Consider the following 17171-nt stretch of genomic DNA (forward strand, 5'->3'; position numbering starts at 1 on the left):
ACGAACCCGATGTCCACAGAGCCCGGGCTGTGACACTAATAATGAGCGTGTGGTGGTTGTGGTGAAGTGGAGAGCTTATACCCAACTGAAAAGGCACAGCCTTTTAATAACCAATCAGTTATTTTCATGCGAGTCTGTGGGCCCACTTTCTACATTTTGTAACTTCTCAAGAAAAGCTCCAGCTATTAATGTGCGGTCTCTTAATATTACCTGCAAGGAACTGATTCAACATATTGAGAGATCTGTGTGACCAGAGCAACAAATGCCAGTTGACCAAGTCTACTTTACTGATGACCCAAAAGGAAACCTGTGATGGAATCTTAAACTTTGGATAGCACAACTATTTATAGATATCCAAGTTTTACCAATTTGGAAATGAAAATACCTAAGTGGGTTATTTAAAACCTTGATCATTTTCATGTTACAAACCTTCTTCACCTGCGTAAGCAAGTAGAAGGCATAATTAACACTATCATAAAATACTAGAGCATTTATAAGTTAGGTTATTTTGGCCTTCAGTTTGTTTTGAGGCATCTGGTAAGATATTTTGACTAATACAAGTCATATAATAGTTTGCGTACTATCATTTATGTTATAAACCAGATGATACGAAGGACAACTTCCACTTAATATCATAATATGTTTCACTCCATATAAACATTCTTATCAATTCATAGTTTGAGTTTAAAAGTTGCTCTAGTATAAATTAGACAGTAAATATACATAAACAGTTTATGTCTTTTACTTTGATGTGTTATATAGCTTTTAGAAAGTATTTCTTTCAGATGAAATTTAGAAAAAATTTGTCCACAGGGAGTTTACAGTTGTCACTTAAAATTAAGTAAAAAATGACCACCAATCACAAAATTATACAGCAAGCTGCATAGACTGTAAAATAGACTTTAAAATTGTGTATATGCGTGCATACATCTCTATCTACAGAGAGCTCACTATGGAAAGCAATAGGGAAAATAGTAATCATATAACTATATCCATATTGATAGAGTGATAACTTATATAACCCAGACCATCAGAAATTGTGCTTCCACACTAAACCCTTCCCTCAACTTAAACCTCTCAAGTTCCACTGCCTTATTTTCCCCTCAGCTTTGAGAAATGTGTGGAGAGGTGACTCTTAGCCTAAACACTTCCTTCAGATTTGTGGGTTCTCCTAACCATCCTTTTGGTTATAACTTTTCACTGTGAAGTTATCAAAAGCCGTATTCGTGTTCCTATTAGTGTTAAGAAATCTCTGAGGTGTGCCCTGTAGTTGGGAAGTCCCACCTCGGGGCCAAGCCCGTCGGGCTCTGTCCTAGACCATCACCAAAGCTTCCACTGGCTGGCCTTGGGGTAGGCTGCGGTCCCCTCACCAGGTAGAGGGCCCAGAGTGCAGGCGAGGCAGTCCAGGACTCAGCTCCTCCACCCCTAGGACCCCTAGGACCCCTAGGCCCACTGCGCTCTTCCACGTGGCACATCTACGTTCCCAGCCTGGTGCCCATGTTCAGAGGCCTCCTTTTTGGAGGCCCTTGGCCATGGTCTTTTTAAAATGCTTCTGTCAAGACCATCTTCTGAGGGCCTCGAAGACTCCTTTCTCCACTGTGAGTCAGTATTCAGGACATTTCTGCTCCTCGCTCTTTCTCCTTTCTCTCCCCATGGCTTGCTCCCTCCCTCCAGACACCACACCACACAACCCAGCAGGACCTTGGTTCAGGGCTCCCTCAGCAGAGAGATGAAGCCATGCTTCTGCGCGGATCTTCTGATCCTAGCCCAGTGCCATTTTCTGGGGGAAACGGGGACACTGATGAAGCCAGCACCTTCTCTCTGGCCTCTTGCTTACACTAGAGCAGGACGTGAATAAAGACTGGATTATTACTTTCATTTTGGCTTGTTTTCATTGACCACTCTGACAGCTCGGTTCTTACCAGCTCAGCTTTTGACAGTAGCTTTCCAGACTGTAATGCAAATACCTTATAAAAGTCATTCGAAAACTGCTGTGCAGACCCAGCGCAGTGTACCACTTACTGACCATCTGATTATTTATTATCTCACTTATTCGAGATGCTGGACGGCCCCCTTTGCCCATCCCTGGAAAGTCTTAGTCCATTTGGAACTCACAACTTACAGAAAGGTCGTGATGATTGGAGTTAGATTGTTTTAGATTTAGGCTCTGCTTCTTACCTCATAAAGGAATAAATCACAAAGAATCTATGGGCCTTACTTCCCATATCTTTATTATAATAAGGACAAAACATTACTCATACAAATATCTCAAAAGAACGTTTTGAGGATTAAATTTAAAATGATTGTTGTAAACCTTTTTGAAAATTCTACAAAGTCATTACTTTTTACTAGACTTTACTCCTACATCAATGAGTGTTCTTTTTTTATTATTTTGATTCCTTTTCCTGTGTCATTACACAGAAGCTCTTATTGAAATGAATCAGTAAGCTTTCCTCTTAACTATCCTCTCGAGTCCTACTGATGCAACATTTTATTTATCTAAAAATGTAAGATTTCAGTGAAAAATGGTCAAATTAAACATTCTGGAATCTAAGGAACGTTGCAATAGGAAAATATATTCAAATAATTTTTAAACAGTAGTTATGTTGAAACTATTCTTTTCACAATATATCATTTTACAAATAGATTTTCATATATACTTTTTCCTCTTTCCTCCATGTCTTCTTTCTTGTCCTTAGTGTATTTTTCTGTCATTCCTTTACAGCTGCTGCACAAAATATCTGATCATGAGCAACATGGGTTTCAGAGATGCTCATCCTCTTTCTGGCGTAGTAGTGATGATTCATCTTCCTGTCTAAATATTTCTTCTGTTACTGTCACTCCTGTCAACTCGCCTGATTCCAGACTGTCACTGGGACTGTTAATACCACCACCTTCTAAATGTGGCCTTCCCAAGCCAATCAGTGAGAGCAGCATCCCAAGACCTCATGTAATTTGCTAAGCAGAAAATTCTTTCTTATTATCCCACATATTTGTTTAAACTCTGCTAAAATGTGCTATTTATATCAAATTGAAAAAATTTCAGGTATGTCCACAGAAATGCGAGTTAGGACAAGTAACTTCAAAGAACCCTCAGATATGGCAACTGGGAAAGTTGGTCATTGCTGATATTGGTAAAAGCAGTTTCAGTGGTGTTTGGTACAAAAAGAGCAAAGTCTAGATTGATAGGAGTTAGTACCTCTCCTAAGGAAGTTAGTCGTAAGGGAAAGAGCAAAAAATATGAGCTAGAAGCGTAAAGATGGACAGGCTAAAGATGTTTTGGTTGGTTTATTTTGTTTTCAAGAACAGTGAAGATTTGAATATCACTATAGCAAATGGGTGACTCTTTACACACAATTAGCCTTATTTTTCTTCCATTACCTTCATTATCTATGAATGAGAAAAATAAATATATTCCAAAAAGTCTAATTATACTGTGAAATATGCCAAGTAATCTCTGTTCATGTTGAGGAAAAGCAAGTTTTTTCTTCTATTCTTCTCCAAAATAAGAGTTCTCTTTCTTCTCTAGATTGTGTGTATGTACGTGTGAGTGTATTTTGCCCCCCAGCATGGCAATCAAAGTGCTGGTTGCTTCATTCCTGGGTCATTCCTGACCCAGACCGACCCAGATGACACTTTTGGTGGTACATTTAGTGATAATTTATTTTGCAAGGTAGCTATTTATCATAGAAAACCTGGGCCCGGGTGGCTCAGCGGTTTAGTGCTGCCTTCAGCCCTTCAGATCCTGGAGACCCGGGATCGAGTTCCACATCAGGCTCCCTGCATGGGGCCTGCTTCTCTCTCTGCCTGTGTCTCTGCCTCTTTCTCTTCCTCTCTCTCTGTATGTCATGAATAAATAAATAAAATCTTAAAATAAATAAAACGTATTTCTTAAAAAACAACAAAAAAGAAAACCTAAGAACTCTTACCTGGGAATAAAAGGCACTGCAGTGAATATAATAGTTGGCTGTCATTGTAGTAATAAATACAAATTAATATATAATCTTCATAACTTTTTAAAGTTGCTATTAATTGCGTTTGAATGAATGGTCATATTTAAGAAGGTGCATTACTTATGTTTAATTATTTCTATTTATAACTTAAGCAAAATATATTACTGAAATCATTGTTTTATATAGTTTCTTTAAAAAAAAAAAAGACCTTTTTGGCAAATTGAACTCCAATAAAAAAATTTTTTTAAATAAAAAATAAAAATAAAACAAATAAAATAAAATAAAAAGACTTATTTATTTTGGAGGAAGAGCACGAGCAGGGGGAGGAGAGGTAAAGGGAGCGGGAGAAGCAGACTCTTCACTGAGCAGGGAGCCCTACCTGGGGCTCCAGCCAGGACCCTGGTATCATGATCTGAGCCTAAAGCAGAGGCTTAACAGACTGAGCCACCCAGGCTCCCTGTATAGTTTCTAATAGTTTCAATTCTCTGATACACATGGCAATTATTCCTAGGTATACAAAAAAAAAAAAAAAGTATATCTAGAGTAGTATTGTCAGCATTTTTGTCATCATCTTTAAGGCCACTGTTGCAGAAATTTTCTGTTGCATTCTTACCAATGAGCATTTGGCATGACTAGTTAAATCATATAGAACTGCCAACATTTGATCTACAAAATGGCAAGTGCATATAATTCAACTGAATTATTTGTTGTTTATATGTGTTTTATATGCATATGAAATATTTGGCATTAAAATGTGTCTACCTGAAATACTGCTTAACTCACATTATTTTCATTGCAGGCGGGCAGTGTGACACCGAAGTCACCCTCCACGGACATCTTTGATATGATACCATTTTCTCCAGTGTCACACCCATCTTCAACACCTACTCGCAATGGCACACAGCCACCTCCAATACCTAGTAGATCGACTGAGATTAGTAAGCTTTCTAAACAAATTAATATTCTTTGCTATATTTGTATACATCTGAAATATTTAATATTTTATGAAATTAATACTTTATGGAAAATTATATATCTTGAGCTCACTAAAAGTGTTGATTATCAAAGAATTAGGTTTATATGGGCCAAATCAGCTAATCATATTTTACTTTATAATTCAGAGTACACTACTAAAGATGTCACTGTTGCATTTGAAACTATTTTATGAAAAATGATATAGGGTATAGGGTTATTTATATCATCATACAAAGCATTTATTTATATTTTATTGTGTTTGGGGTTATACTTTTAATGTTTTAATGATTAAAAATAACTTGGTGGTAACTATTTTAATATTTTGACACATTTAGTAGAACTCAGTGTAAATTTTTTACCAAAGTGTATATGAATATTCTTAAAGAAACATGTAAATATTGAATTCCATGATTTGTTTATTAACCCTACATAAGTGTTTTTTCTTGATATCTAAAATACTATACATGTATCACTTTTCTGATTTATCTTCTATACATTTGGAAGGAATGTAAGAGTCTCTTACCGATGAATTAGGAACCATCCAACAGATGCTCACTTTCAATGTCTTGATTATATTTTGATCTGTGCCCTATCACAGGAACTTAAAGAATAGTTCTCAGTGGCCATGATCAGTCATTATGTCCGAAGGGAAACTCAAGAAAAGACACTTTTACATGTTCTGCTTTACTGTATCCTCTCTGGTTCACATTAAGAGGTTTTTCCATATAACTCCAAAGTTTTAGCTTGGTCTTAAACTGTGTCAGGGCCTTTAATTTATTTTTTCCCCTTGTGGAACTTACCAAAATACATTACACATGTTAGATATTCAGTAAATTTTAGAGAATTAATTGTAAATGCAAAGTAATAACATCAGAAACTCTGAAAATCAGTGTATAAAAATACTTTTACATAAATTGAAATATATATTTTTTAATTCCTCTGAATATATTTTGTGCCTTGCAAAATATTTTTTCAGGAAATAATCCATAATATATATGTCATAGTGTGTTTTTAGCAAATGTTGCCAGTATCCTCATGTCATAATAGGGTATTTTTTTGTCCTTCTGAGGGTCTCACATCTCTTCCTTTACTGTTTTTTAATTCCTTGAATTTAACCACTGGTTTACTCATTCTCTTATTTAGCCCAGTAGGCATTCGTTTAGCATATATGCTAGACTTTCATTACAAGCTAAAATCTGAAATATAAATTAGTGCAGTATCTGCAAAGGAGGATTTTAATCCAGGTCAAACTATAAACTGAGAAGAGTGAATAGCTTTGAAAATATTTAGAAGGGATAATTTATCAGGATGGTGGCTGAGAGTTCAGAATCAACTGTGATTCAGGATATTAGACCAAATGTTGTTAACAGGGAAAACTAAGAGGGTAGGTAAGGTGAAAAATGCATTCAGTTTTAGATATCAATAAATTTGACATGCCTTTGGAAAATCTAGGCAGAGATGTTCAAATTGTGTTAAGGACTTTTTAAATGAGAAACTGAAGTAACACCCTGCTACATTTTTTAATATCTAATGATCCTGAGTGCCAAAGTTTAGTAAATACAATGAAGGATAGATGATAGGTAGGTAGGTAGGTAGGTAGGTAGGTAGGTAGATAGATAGATAGATAGATAGATAGTAGATAAATATAGCATTCTAGATACCCCCATACCATATCTATCTTTATAGCAAATACTGTTGGAAAAATGGTACTTATTTGATACTTGAGTTGCCACAAACATTTTTAATTTGTAAAAAAAATACAATATCTGTGAAGCACTCTAAAGCAAAGCGATAAAATGAGATAGCCTATAATGAAAATCTCTATTCCTCTTGATCAGCTCTTCTTCCTTCTTGTTAATTCATTTCTTTTCACAAACATCTATCCTGTGCAGAGCAGTGTTGGACGTGCTTGTGGTATGGTGGTAACCAAGGCACTCCTCCAAAGAAAAGTTCTCTTGTTCCCCAAGCTCTGGTTTATTAACTGAACAACATCAGACTGAGGAAAATAACAGACAATAATAATAACACCCATGCCCATATATAGTGTCTACATATATTATGTAATATATATAAAATATATATAATATTCATATATAAAATGGTCATAAATTCCCATTTGTTTAGGACAGTTCTGGTTTATATCTCCTGTCTTGGTGTGACTGTTGGTTGCATTCCTTTTACTCTTAAAAGTGTCTTTATTTGGATGATAAAAGTGTATGTCCCTCTTATGTATATAATACTTAGCAGCACCAGGCACTTACAAAATTTTTTTACTTATTTAATACATGAATTTGAAAAAAAAAGTTATAACTATAAAAGCCAGAGTCTTTCATAATGAGGGTCACAGATTAATTTAGAGGATATAATAGAACTCAAGGAACATAAATATTATTTCTTACATAGCATTGAATTTTGATAATATAGTTTTTCTTAATATATTACAAATTCCCATGCACCTATATAATTTTTAAAAATTGTGTCAAGAAAGAAATTTGATAATTTTTAAATAATAGGCCATGGTTTTTATCAATTACAAATATCAATTTTAACTTTAATACTTCTTTAGTGGTTAAAGAATGAATACTTTAGAGTATATGTGACAGAGAGTTTTTTGATATTCCATTTTTGTTGTATTTAAAAAGAAATTTGTGTTGGGGCTAGGAGGCATTTTTAAAGAACCTGCCTCGTTGTGTTTATTTGGGAAGGTGATATAGTTTCATAGCACATGAGACAATGTGCCTTAAATTTTTTCTAAATATATGTGAGATTAAGGTGTAATGAGCTATGAGTAACACGACTTACCAACCAGTCCCGGTCCCTCGGATTGCTTCACTGTTGTGTTACAAAGGCATCAGTAGATGGAAAAGGGAAGTCTCAATAAGTAAAACATTAATTGTAATAAATTAATTGCTTCAAAAATTTGATGAATTTGATATTGAGAAGTCTTAATTAAAGACACAGAAGCCTCTCTGGATAATAATTCTTTGTAACCAAACAGTTTTTAATATTGTCATAAAATGGATTTTTGCCTCTTTGTTAGTGTTTACCTCTAAGCTCAGAAAAGCCCAGCATAAAATGAGTGTGGATAGGAGCTCCTTTGGCCTTGTGAGCAGTTCTTTATATAATCCTGCCTCTGAGACCTAACTCACCCCAATCACTTCTTGCTAGCTAGTTAGTTATTTATTTATTTATTTATTTATTTATTTATTTATTTATTTATTTATTTATTCTTGTCATTTAATTTACTAAATTATTTTCCTCCTTTTAGAACGAGACCTGTTTGGAGCAGAACCTTTTGACCCATTTAACTGTGGAGCAGGGGATTTTCCTCCAGATATTCAATCAAAATTAGATGAGATGCAGGTGACTATTTTAACAGATTGACCTACACATGGTTTATTTCTTTTTGTTTATGGGACACAGAGAATGTTATATACCAAAACTACCCTTTCCTTAAATTAGTATTACTATGGAAACTTATTTGAAACAATTACTTGGAAATACTCATATGCATTTAGTCCTAAAAATATTCCTACACATGCTAAGTTTTATTTTGTTCTGTTTTCTTTTTAAGAATGCAATTTACAATGGCAATAAGATGGTTCTTTTTTTTTATATGAAATTACATGGATTCTAATGGTTCATTACTTTCAAATCCAAAAATTACAAGGTAATTGCACTAGGTTTATAAGATTTCATCTCAGTTTTACCAATTATGCAGTTCAAATTGTAAATGGGTAGATGAAGGAAAATCTTTGTGAGAGTGAAATCAATCTCTTTTACAAGAAGCATCGTCGCTATGGTTCATAACTTCTGGACTCTTTTGGGGAACGCAGGCACCCAGTGACAACTTCTTTAGTAATATAGTCCAGTTGGGTTTTTCATTTCTCTCTCCCTCTTTCATTTTTCAATTCTCAGTTGTACTGGAAACTTGAAGATGCTGGTTTTAAAAGCTTTTTACAGTGGGCCATGATTAATAAATAGTCTTGAAAGCACCGGGGGAAAAAAAAATATCTTCTCTTTATATTTGCCCTTTACATTTTGGTGAAGTTATTATAGCCTATATTTTATCGAAAAGATTATTTATATGGCAAAATGTAGGCAAAGACCAATTATATGAAGCTGATTGAGAAGATGTAGTGAAGAAGTCACTCCCACTTATTAGGTGATTCATTCCCTATGTTTCATTTCCTGGACAAAACTATTAACGGTGGGTTCTGATCTTCTAACACTGATGAAACACTCCTTCCTAGAAAGATAATATAAATATCCTTCCACTCATTTTGGACTACAGCTATGAAGCAGTCATCTTCTTTTCTAGGCATTATGTGAATTTCCTTATTGCTCTAAATATAGTAACATATGCCTTGAGATTTTCAAAGAATATGTTAAAACAGCATTTCTCAAGTTGGGTAATTCATAATCTTATTTTACATGAAAAATTATTTTAAATCCTTTCTATTGACTTAAATTGTAACATTTCTCAAATATTTACAATTATTTGCTCCTATACAACTATTAACTTAAAAATTACAAGTTAAATAAAAGCACAATTACAACACCTAATAAAATTCAAATTAAGAACTTCAACAGGATGGTGATATTATGTGGCTGAAACTAAAACCACCGATGTCAAACTTCCGTTGATTTTAGGATGTATCCTGTTCGGTGGTGCAATTTCTCTCCCTCTTTTCTAGAGTTCAAATATGACACTTTCACTCAAATAGTACATGATTATTTAGCAGGAATACTTCATTTATTTAATATGAAATCAATCTTTTCCCTTTTTCATTAGTTTTACCACCTAGGTTTGTGCTACTTGGGACTAATGCTTTTGTAAGGGCAAACACAAACATGGGCACGACGGTGCGGTGGTGTTTGTTGTTAAACATTATGCAAATCACAAAGAGTACTTTTCTGTTAATGTTTTTAAATTTTCACAAGACTGAAGAAAATTCTATAGCTTTTTAAAAACAAACCTATAGCCCCAGATTTTTGTAGGAACTAACCCCAAAAGACACTGTATTGAAATGATTTAGTGATGTGTTAGTTAAATAATGTTAAGCTATGGTATTTTTGCTTCTGTTTCGGTTTTTGCCATTTCTAATATTTTCTTAATGTCTTTTTTATTCTTTTCTGCTTTCATGGTGGGTAGCGCCAGAGATGGTTGGTATATTATTTTCATAATAATTTTAAACAACTTACAACTTCTTAAAGCTAAAACCTTAATATTTGCATGCTTTACTTAATAAATCTTCAAACAGCAGTTTCACATGGATGTCTCTGATTGTTAGTTGTGTTTAAAGAGGTTTTATAACCCATATTTTAAAGTTATTTTTTCAATGATGTCGTCACTATTGCATTGTCCACCTCATTGCTTGTCTGTTTTTGTTTTGTTTTGTTTTGTTTTGCTTTGGTTCAAGATTTACTTGCAAGGTCACTTCAACTAAAGTAAAATAATATTTTCTTCATCTAAAGTCTATGACAACTTTTGCTATTAATCTTGTTAGCCTAATTAAGCTAATGTACACATTTGGCTATTATTTTTATATTTGCATATAATGTAAAAACAGTACAGTACAGTGGGTTGTATATATGATATTGAGTTAATAAGCCTAGTGAGATATTCAGGTTTTCTCTTTCATTTACAGGGGAAATCACAAAAATATCTTGGGTGTATCAAATTTAAGCAGAAATGTGAGGTCATATTTTATTATAAATGGTTAGAAAATAGAATATTTATTTGAAACCAGTAATGTAGTCATTTAATTTGACATAACTTAAGCTTCCTGGTGTCACTGACAGACAAATTAGTAAAATAGTATTGATAGCTCAGAAGTGTATATTCTAAGCTATAATAATTTAATACATGAAAAAAGGATCATGGCAAGTCAGTGAAATATGAACTTTGCATTAAGGGGTGTTAAGTCAGCTGGTCAATAATTTAGTGGAAGATCAATGAACAGCTGTAACATACAATAGATATCCAAGTAAATTTCAGAAATATTAGTCAGCTTAAAATGTTTGGTATACAATTGAATATTTATCAGACTTTTGAATTGGAAAGAAATTTTTATAAGGAAAAGAAAAATATGTAGTTCTATAGTTTCTATAGTTTTTTGTAATTTTTTCTTTTCTCTTTAAAAATATATAAATATATCACATATACATAATTAAGGTAAGTAGACAAATACTTAGAAAACTAAATCAGATAAATTTTAAAAAACCCAGCAGTTCACAAAAGACCACAAGTGGCTAACATGCATGTAGACATGTTCAATCTAACCGAAGAAAATATACAAATTAAATAAAGAACTAAAAGTGCTATTTTAATCAAGCAAATTAAACATTTTATTTCTTTACTTATAATCCACGCAAGTGAGAGTGTGGTGAGACAAACTCATTGCTGGGACAGGGTCAGTTCAAAGCATCCATCTGGAGAGTAATTTGTTGGTAATACTTATATTTCTATTCGATATCAAAAACTGTAATGCAATCTATTCTGAGAAGAAAATGACTATAAATGTGGAAAACTTCTATGGGCAAAAGCTTCTAGTTAACTTTATTCATAATTATAAAATACTGGAAATAATTAAATCACATTAAAAATAATAGATTGGTAGTTGCCTGCAGGAAGAAGAGTGAAGAGACAGGTGGAACGAGGGGATTAAAAAGTACAAACTTCCAGTTATAAAGTAAATAAGTCACAGAGATGAAAAGTATAGGGAATATAGTCAGTAGTATTATAATAACTCTTTATGGCGACAGATGGAAACTATACTTATCATGGTGACATTTCCTAATGTATATAAATTTTCTGTCACTATGTTACACACTTGAAATTAATATAATATTGTATATCAACTACACTCAGATTTTTAAAAAAATGAATAGAACATTATATAATCATTAAATTAGTTTTATGGGGACCCAATAGGGAAAATTTGTTCCACTAAATTTTAAAAAGAATATAGAAAATTATATATGTGTGTGTGCTACATTAAAATAAATAAGAAAGTTATATATATTTTTATATATTATAGTTTTTATGTTATTATTAAAATTATTTTTAAAAATCTAGAAATTGATAAAGAAAGACCCTCAAAGGACATACCTCAACGTGTTAACAATTCTTTCATATGAGTGGTTTTTCCTTCCTTAACATGCTTTTCTCCCTATTTCAAAATGAAGTAAAACTGAGCAAAATATTTCATACAAAAGGCATATTATTAATAATATGTTAATAGTAAAGTTATCTTTTGCATGAGACTTGTTTACAATAATCTCCATCACAACATAAATTAAAGCCTCATTTTCATCCAGAGTTTTCAAATTCAAGAGAATATGGAAACCTGAGAAAGATTCAGTAATCATTAAATCATGACTTAGTAAATGAGACCTAGGAGGAAAAGTCAGAAGCTGTATGAGAAATTTTATCTTAGAAGTAAAGAAAATGAAGGAGAGAGTCAATAATGTGTCTGTTAATAGGGATGATTAAATTAATCGAAGGTGACTCCAAAGGGATCCTTATAAAATCACTATGGAGATATTCTTATAAATGATCTACTTTTTTTATTATTGAAATAGTGACCGATCCGTATTTTACTGATTGCTGTTCTGCCGTGCAAACACAAACGCATTGATAAATAGTATTTTCAGGGTAGTTGAAACGATAGTGGTTCCATTTCAGAATGAACTGAGAAAAAGATTAAAACACTGGCTAGTATCAAACCTTCTCAAGTTAATATATATCCACTCTGTCTGTCTGTCTGTCTGTCTGTCGTGCCAGAAGAGGGCACAGTGCACAGAGCCTCCCATATCCAAATAAAACATTTGTACAGAACAGTTAACTTACACTATTCTTAGCTTGAAGTCTTGACTTCTCTAAGTATTTGGCAGCTGTTTAAGACACCGCGCCCCGATTCAGCAAAATAGCTCTTCCCGTGATAGGAACAGGCTTTAAACAGTAGCGGTGAGTGCCGGGGCTCGCTCAGCCCCTTGGCTTGTCGGGCCGCGCCGGAGGGAAAGAGCCCCGGGCGCCTGGCGGCGGTGGCACTGCCCGGGGCCTTGGGCCGTAGACCGTGAGGAGCCCTGAATGTTCGGAGCAGGTGAGGCGAGGCTCGCAGTTTCGAGCTGGCTTTCTCCCTTCCCGGGTCACGGTCACGCTGCACCTGTAAGAAGGACATTGGGCCCCTGCCGTGGACGGACGGGACTGGGGTCAGAGTGGCTCACCCGCCAGTAGGCTCAGTCTCACGAAATGAACGCAAGGAGGACGGAGGACAAAGCTTCTCTAGGACGCCTGTCCCCGCTCGGCGGCCCGTGTCGCCCGCCAGCCCCTGCTGCGAACCACCGCCCTGAGCAGAATCTCAGTTGTCAGGAGGAGAGAGACGTAGGGTATATGTACAAGCGGCCCCGGTGCTTCCACAAGGAAACCTAAATACGGCCCCGGGTCCCTGCTTAGTGGGAGGCTCTGCTTCTTATCTCTTCCTTGCAGGCCGGGGTGGGGAGGGACCAGGCGGTAAACCGGAGGGAGCTGGGGCTGGAGGACACACTCTGCGGCCGCTGACCTCTCACTCAAAATCGCGGGCCCGTGTTGTGATGAGCCCTGGTGTTGTACGGAAGTGACGAATCCCGAAATCCTACGTGTGAGACTAGTAGTCCACTCTGTTACCTAACTGGACTTTGAGTCAAAAAGTTGGGGGACAAAGGGAGGCAAGAAAATGTGTACTTGCTCCCAGTAGATGGAGGGCACCTTCATTTCCAGAAACATCCCAAACATGCTAGGGAGAGTGGGACCCAAAGCAAGACTTACAACCGTGAGCCACAGCGGGACGGGCGGGGGCTTTCCCCGCGGCCCAGTGGTCTGCAGCTGTGTCCCACGCAGGCCCTGGCGTTGCGTGTGCCAGCCCGAGCCCTGGACGGTGTAACCGGGAGGAGGACGTGAAGACTCTCCAGCTGTCTCTGGTCACGGAGCAGCTCCAGCTCTCTTACCTCTGTTTAAATCATGTTGGCCTCCAGAGCCAACAGAGGAGATCTGAGCCCCAGTAGACTGGCACACGAGGCCACCCGTGACCATGCAAGTCTTGAAACCCCTACGGGATGCCATTTGCTTCTGTTTCCCTTGGTCTGTCACTCATGCCAACGTCACACGTACTTAAACCTTTAAAACGCTGATGGGTCTAAACAACTGCCCGAGACACACAGCGATAGGAACACCTGACAAGCCAGCATGGGCCATTAGTCCTTGGCCGATCAAAGCGTGAGGATTTCACCTTTTGTTCGGTCTCTTTGTTTTGTGGCTATCATCACTATCACCGGTATTAGTATTGCCATGAGCATTTCTTATCTTAATGATTTTGCTCTGTTTTGCAGGAGGGGTTCAAAATGGGACTAACTCTTGAAGGCACAGTATTTTGTCTCGACCCATTAGACAGCAGGTGCTGATGTCAAGAACAAGAGATCCAGATTTGTGTTCAGTTTGTTTGATATGCGTATACGTCATTCCTTATTACTTTCTGACAGGTGGTATACGTGTGCCAATATATTTTTGAAGACCGTAACTTTTTGCAAGTTATTTTACTAAAACGTCCTTCGCTATTGATCTATAATGTTTATTTTAAAAACAACTGACTGTAAAGTAAATCATACTTTTATGTTCTTTTCTGTTTCTCCTGTAGATGAATTTATAATCAGAAAACAAATTATCCAAATATCTGTCTTGTGTCAGAGTTCTGAATAATTAGTATCCTTCTTGAAACGTGTTCATTTTCCAGGCTGCTAGTTCATTTTTGATTCCCAAAAGCCATACCTTGATGACACCTTTCAAAGTCTTGAGGAGATATACCAATGCCAAACTAAATATATTCCATATTCAAACCAATAAGCATGTTACCATCCATTAGACAGATGTTATTTTATGTATTAAATGTTGTTCATATCATTGGCAAAATGTAAACTCTGAATATAATCCCACCAGGTCATTTTTAGCAAGTAAAGTAGCAAAAATATAATTTCCAATAATAATTAAACCAAATAATTAGAGTTTATTAGTAAAAGCAAAGTATTAATGTTAGCTATTATTATCACTTATACTCTAAATCTTTTATTTATTTCACAAGTGAAGATGATGGAAAAAATTAAAATTTGCTCATTACAAAACACTTAAAATTTAATTTCTAATGAGATAAGTTATGCTAAACATCTAAACATAATCTGATCTGATGTTTTCTAAAAAAACATTTGGAATATATGCTATGGTTGCAATGTCTATCTATTATCCACATTTACTTTACCAAATATATCTTTTCTAACTGAATAATATTATTCTCATATTTTCTCCTTTGATAATATTTTCTCACCCAATTTATTTTGTGATGCCCCATTAGTTTTGATACTTTAAAATCTATAACAATTATTCCTTATGAATCATCAGTATCATTTAGCAATTTTAATTTGTATTTGTTTTTGTTGAAGTCAAATCTCATTTTTTTTTACAAAAATCAAACGACTTCTCAGTTTAAGCTAACATGAACGATAGAATTTTCTTTTACTTAATTGATAATGTGCTGATGAACTCCGACCTTTAAAAGTGTTTATTTCCTACACCTTTGCCCATTATGTAAAAGACTTTAATTTGTACTCAGTGCAAGAATTTATGGTTAAAATTTATAATTTGGTACATTGCATCATAATAAAAATAGATTAAATTAATGAAAATGTGAGCTTAGATTAGAGGTAGATCTCAAAAATAGATTTTTCTTTTACTCATGGAAATTTTCGTCAAGTGCTAAAGGTACATATATTCACTAGGAAAAGAAATCAAATACGCTTATGCAATCTTATATTTGTATGTATCTTCGTAATGTTCTATGGTATATATAAGCCTTCTTGTTTTCTGTTATCTGCTAAGTTGTACCTTAATTAGAAGTTAGTATATGTTTCATAAAGAAGAACCTTTATAATTTTGTTTGTCATATAGTATTTTGGAATTTGTATAATGAGAATGTTTAGGGGCCATATGAATGGCTTTTTTTAACAGATAGAATTTGTATTTTTATTGTACTTTAAAAGCTTTATGTAATAGGTATATATTTAGTGGCCATTTATTATCAATGGTAACACAATAGAGTACTAAGATGGTATTTGCACACTTAAGATATGTTACTTTACCAATTTTTAATGGTAATCAATTCTGCTACTGGCATGACTAAATAGTACATAATTGGTCATTAATTATGAACATTTATTTCACCAGTGCATTTTTATGAAGATCCCAGTTGAAAATTGTATTTCTATGTATACTCAATATGTTTGATTTTGCTGAGAATAAATGATTTTAAATAAATAATTGTATATTTACTCATTAAATAATCCCTGGTTAAGTTAGAAACATTCTGAAGGTGATTATATGACAGCGTTTCCAGGTCATAAAATGAGGCCTAAGAGTAGAAGGAAGAGAGGAAGAGAAAGGAAAAGAATTAATGAACTTTAACTTCATTTCTTACAGCCCACACACATTTTAGCTTTGTAAGCAAATATCATTCAGTTGTGAAAACAGTGGCCTCGATCCTGGTGGTGAGAGAGGTCGTAACTGGGTCCCTTTCACTAGAAGCATCTGGTGCAATAACTGTATTATGTAAATATCTCCTTTAAAAATTGAGAGCCTTTTTAGCCTAGTAATAGTATAAAGGGTTTCGAGTCTTTAAAAGGTAGACTTGATAATAAGATTTGAGTTGTGGCTTATTGGAATATCATGAAGTTTTGAACCTTCTGAAAACAAAGTATTAAGTGTTTTAAAGATTCACAGGACTCCCATGCCCAGTGTTTGCACACCAATGAACAATCCATCAACCCATTCAATAAAACTCATTTATTACTCACTTTGTGTGATAACCTATGTTATGTGGGTAAGAAAACATCTAGTAAATTTGCTTACTGGATTTAATTTTGCTTGCTTAACGTTGTTAAATTGAAGATGACCGGATTCCTGCCCTCAGTTAGTTTATTGACATAAAGGAAAGGTAAGGTGATATATGAATTACTAAGTAAAAACCAACATGTGCGAAAGTACCGGCTGAACCAAAAGCCTCCCAGAAGACACTTCTATTTAATTCTGTTTAAATGTGCGTATCTAGCACTGGCTAGTGTCTAGTGTTAGATATCCACTGTGAGACTATCAAGAGAGTCCAATAGCAATAGTTTTCTCTTCGTATTTCTCTTTTTTTGGATTTGAACTTTCTCAAA

The 17171-nt window shown here is 34.8% G+C and overlaps 1 protein-coding gene across 7 annotated transcripts in view; it reads left to right on the forward strand.

The window, feature by feature from the left end:
* The window catches only part of GULP1 (GULP PTB domain containing engulfment adaptor 1), a 217778-nt gene extending 201506 nt beyond the window's left edge, over nt 1-16272 (forward strand). For 3 of the 7 annotated variants that reach the window (XM_038585069.1, XM_038585068.1, XM_038585071.1), the window contains 4 exons: nt 2726-2950; nt 4753-4891; nt 8197-8291; nt 14301-16272. In XM_038585069.1, coding sequence (XP_038440997.1) covers nt 2726-2950; nt 4753-4891; nt 8197-8291; nt 14301-14372 — 531 coding nt within the window. In that variant the 3' untranslated portion in view covers nt 14373-16272. Of the gene's footprint in view, nt 1-2725; nt 2951-4752; nt 4892-8196; nt 8292-10083; nt 10095-14300 lie in introns of all 7 variants that reach the window. The other 4 variants (XM_038585070.1, XM_038585072.1, XM_038585074.1 and 1 more) reach the window with 3 other exon arrangements.
* The last annotated feature ends 899 nt before the right edge of the window (nt 16273-17171 follow it).

This window comes from Canis lupus, chromosome 36 (assembly GCF_011100685.1).
Source record: "Canis lupus familiaris isolate Mischka breed German Shepherd chromosome 36, alternate assembly UU_Cfam_GSD_1.0, whole genome shotgun sequence".
NCBI classification, from domain to species: Eukaryota; Metazoa; Chordata; class Mammalia; order Carnivora; family Canidae; genus Canis; species Canis lupus.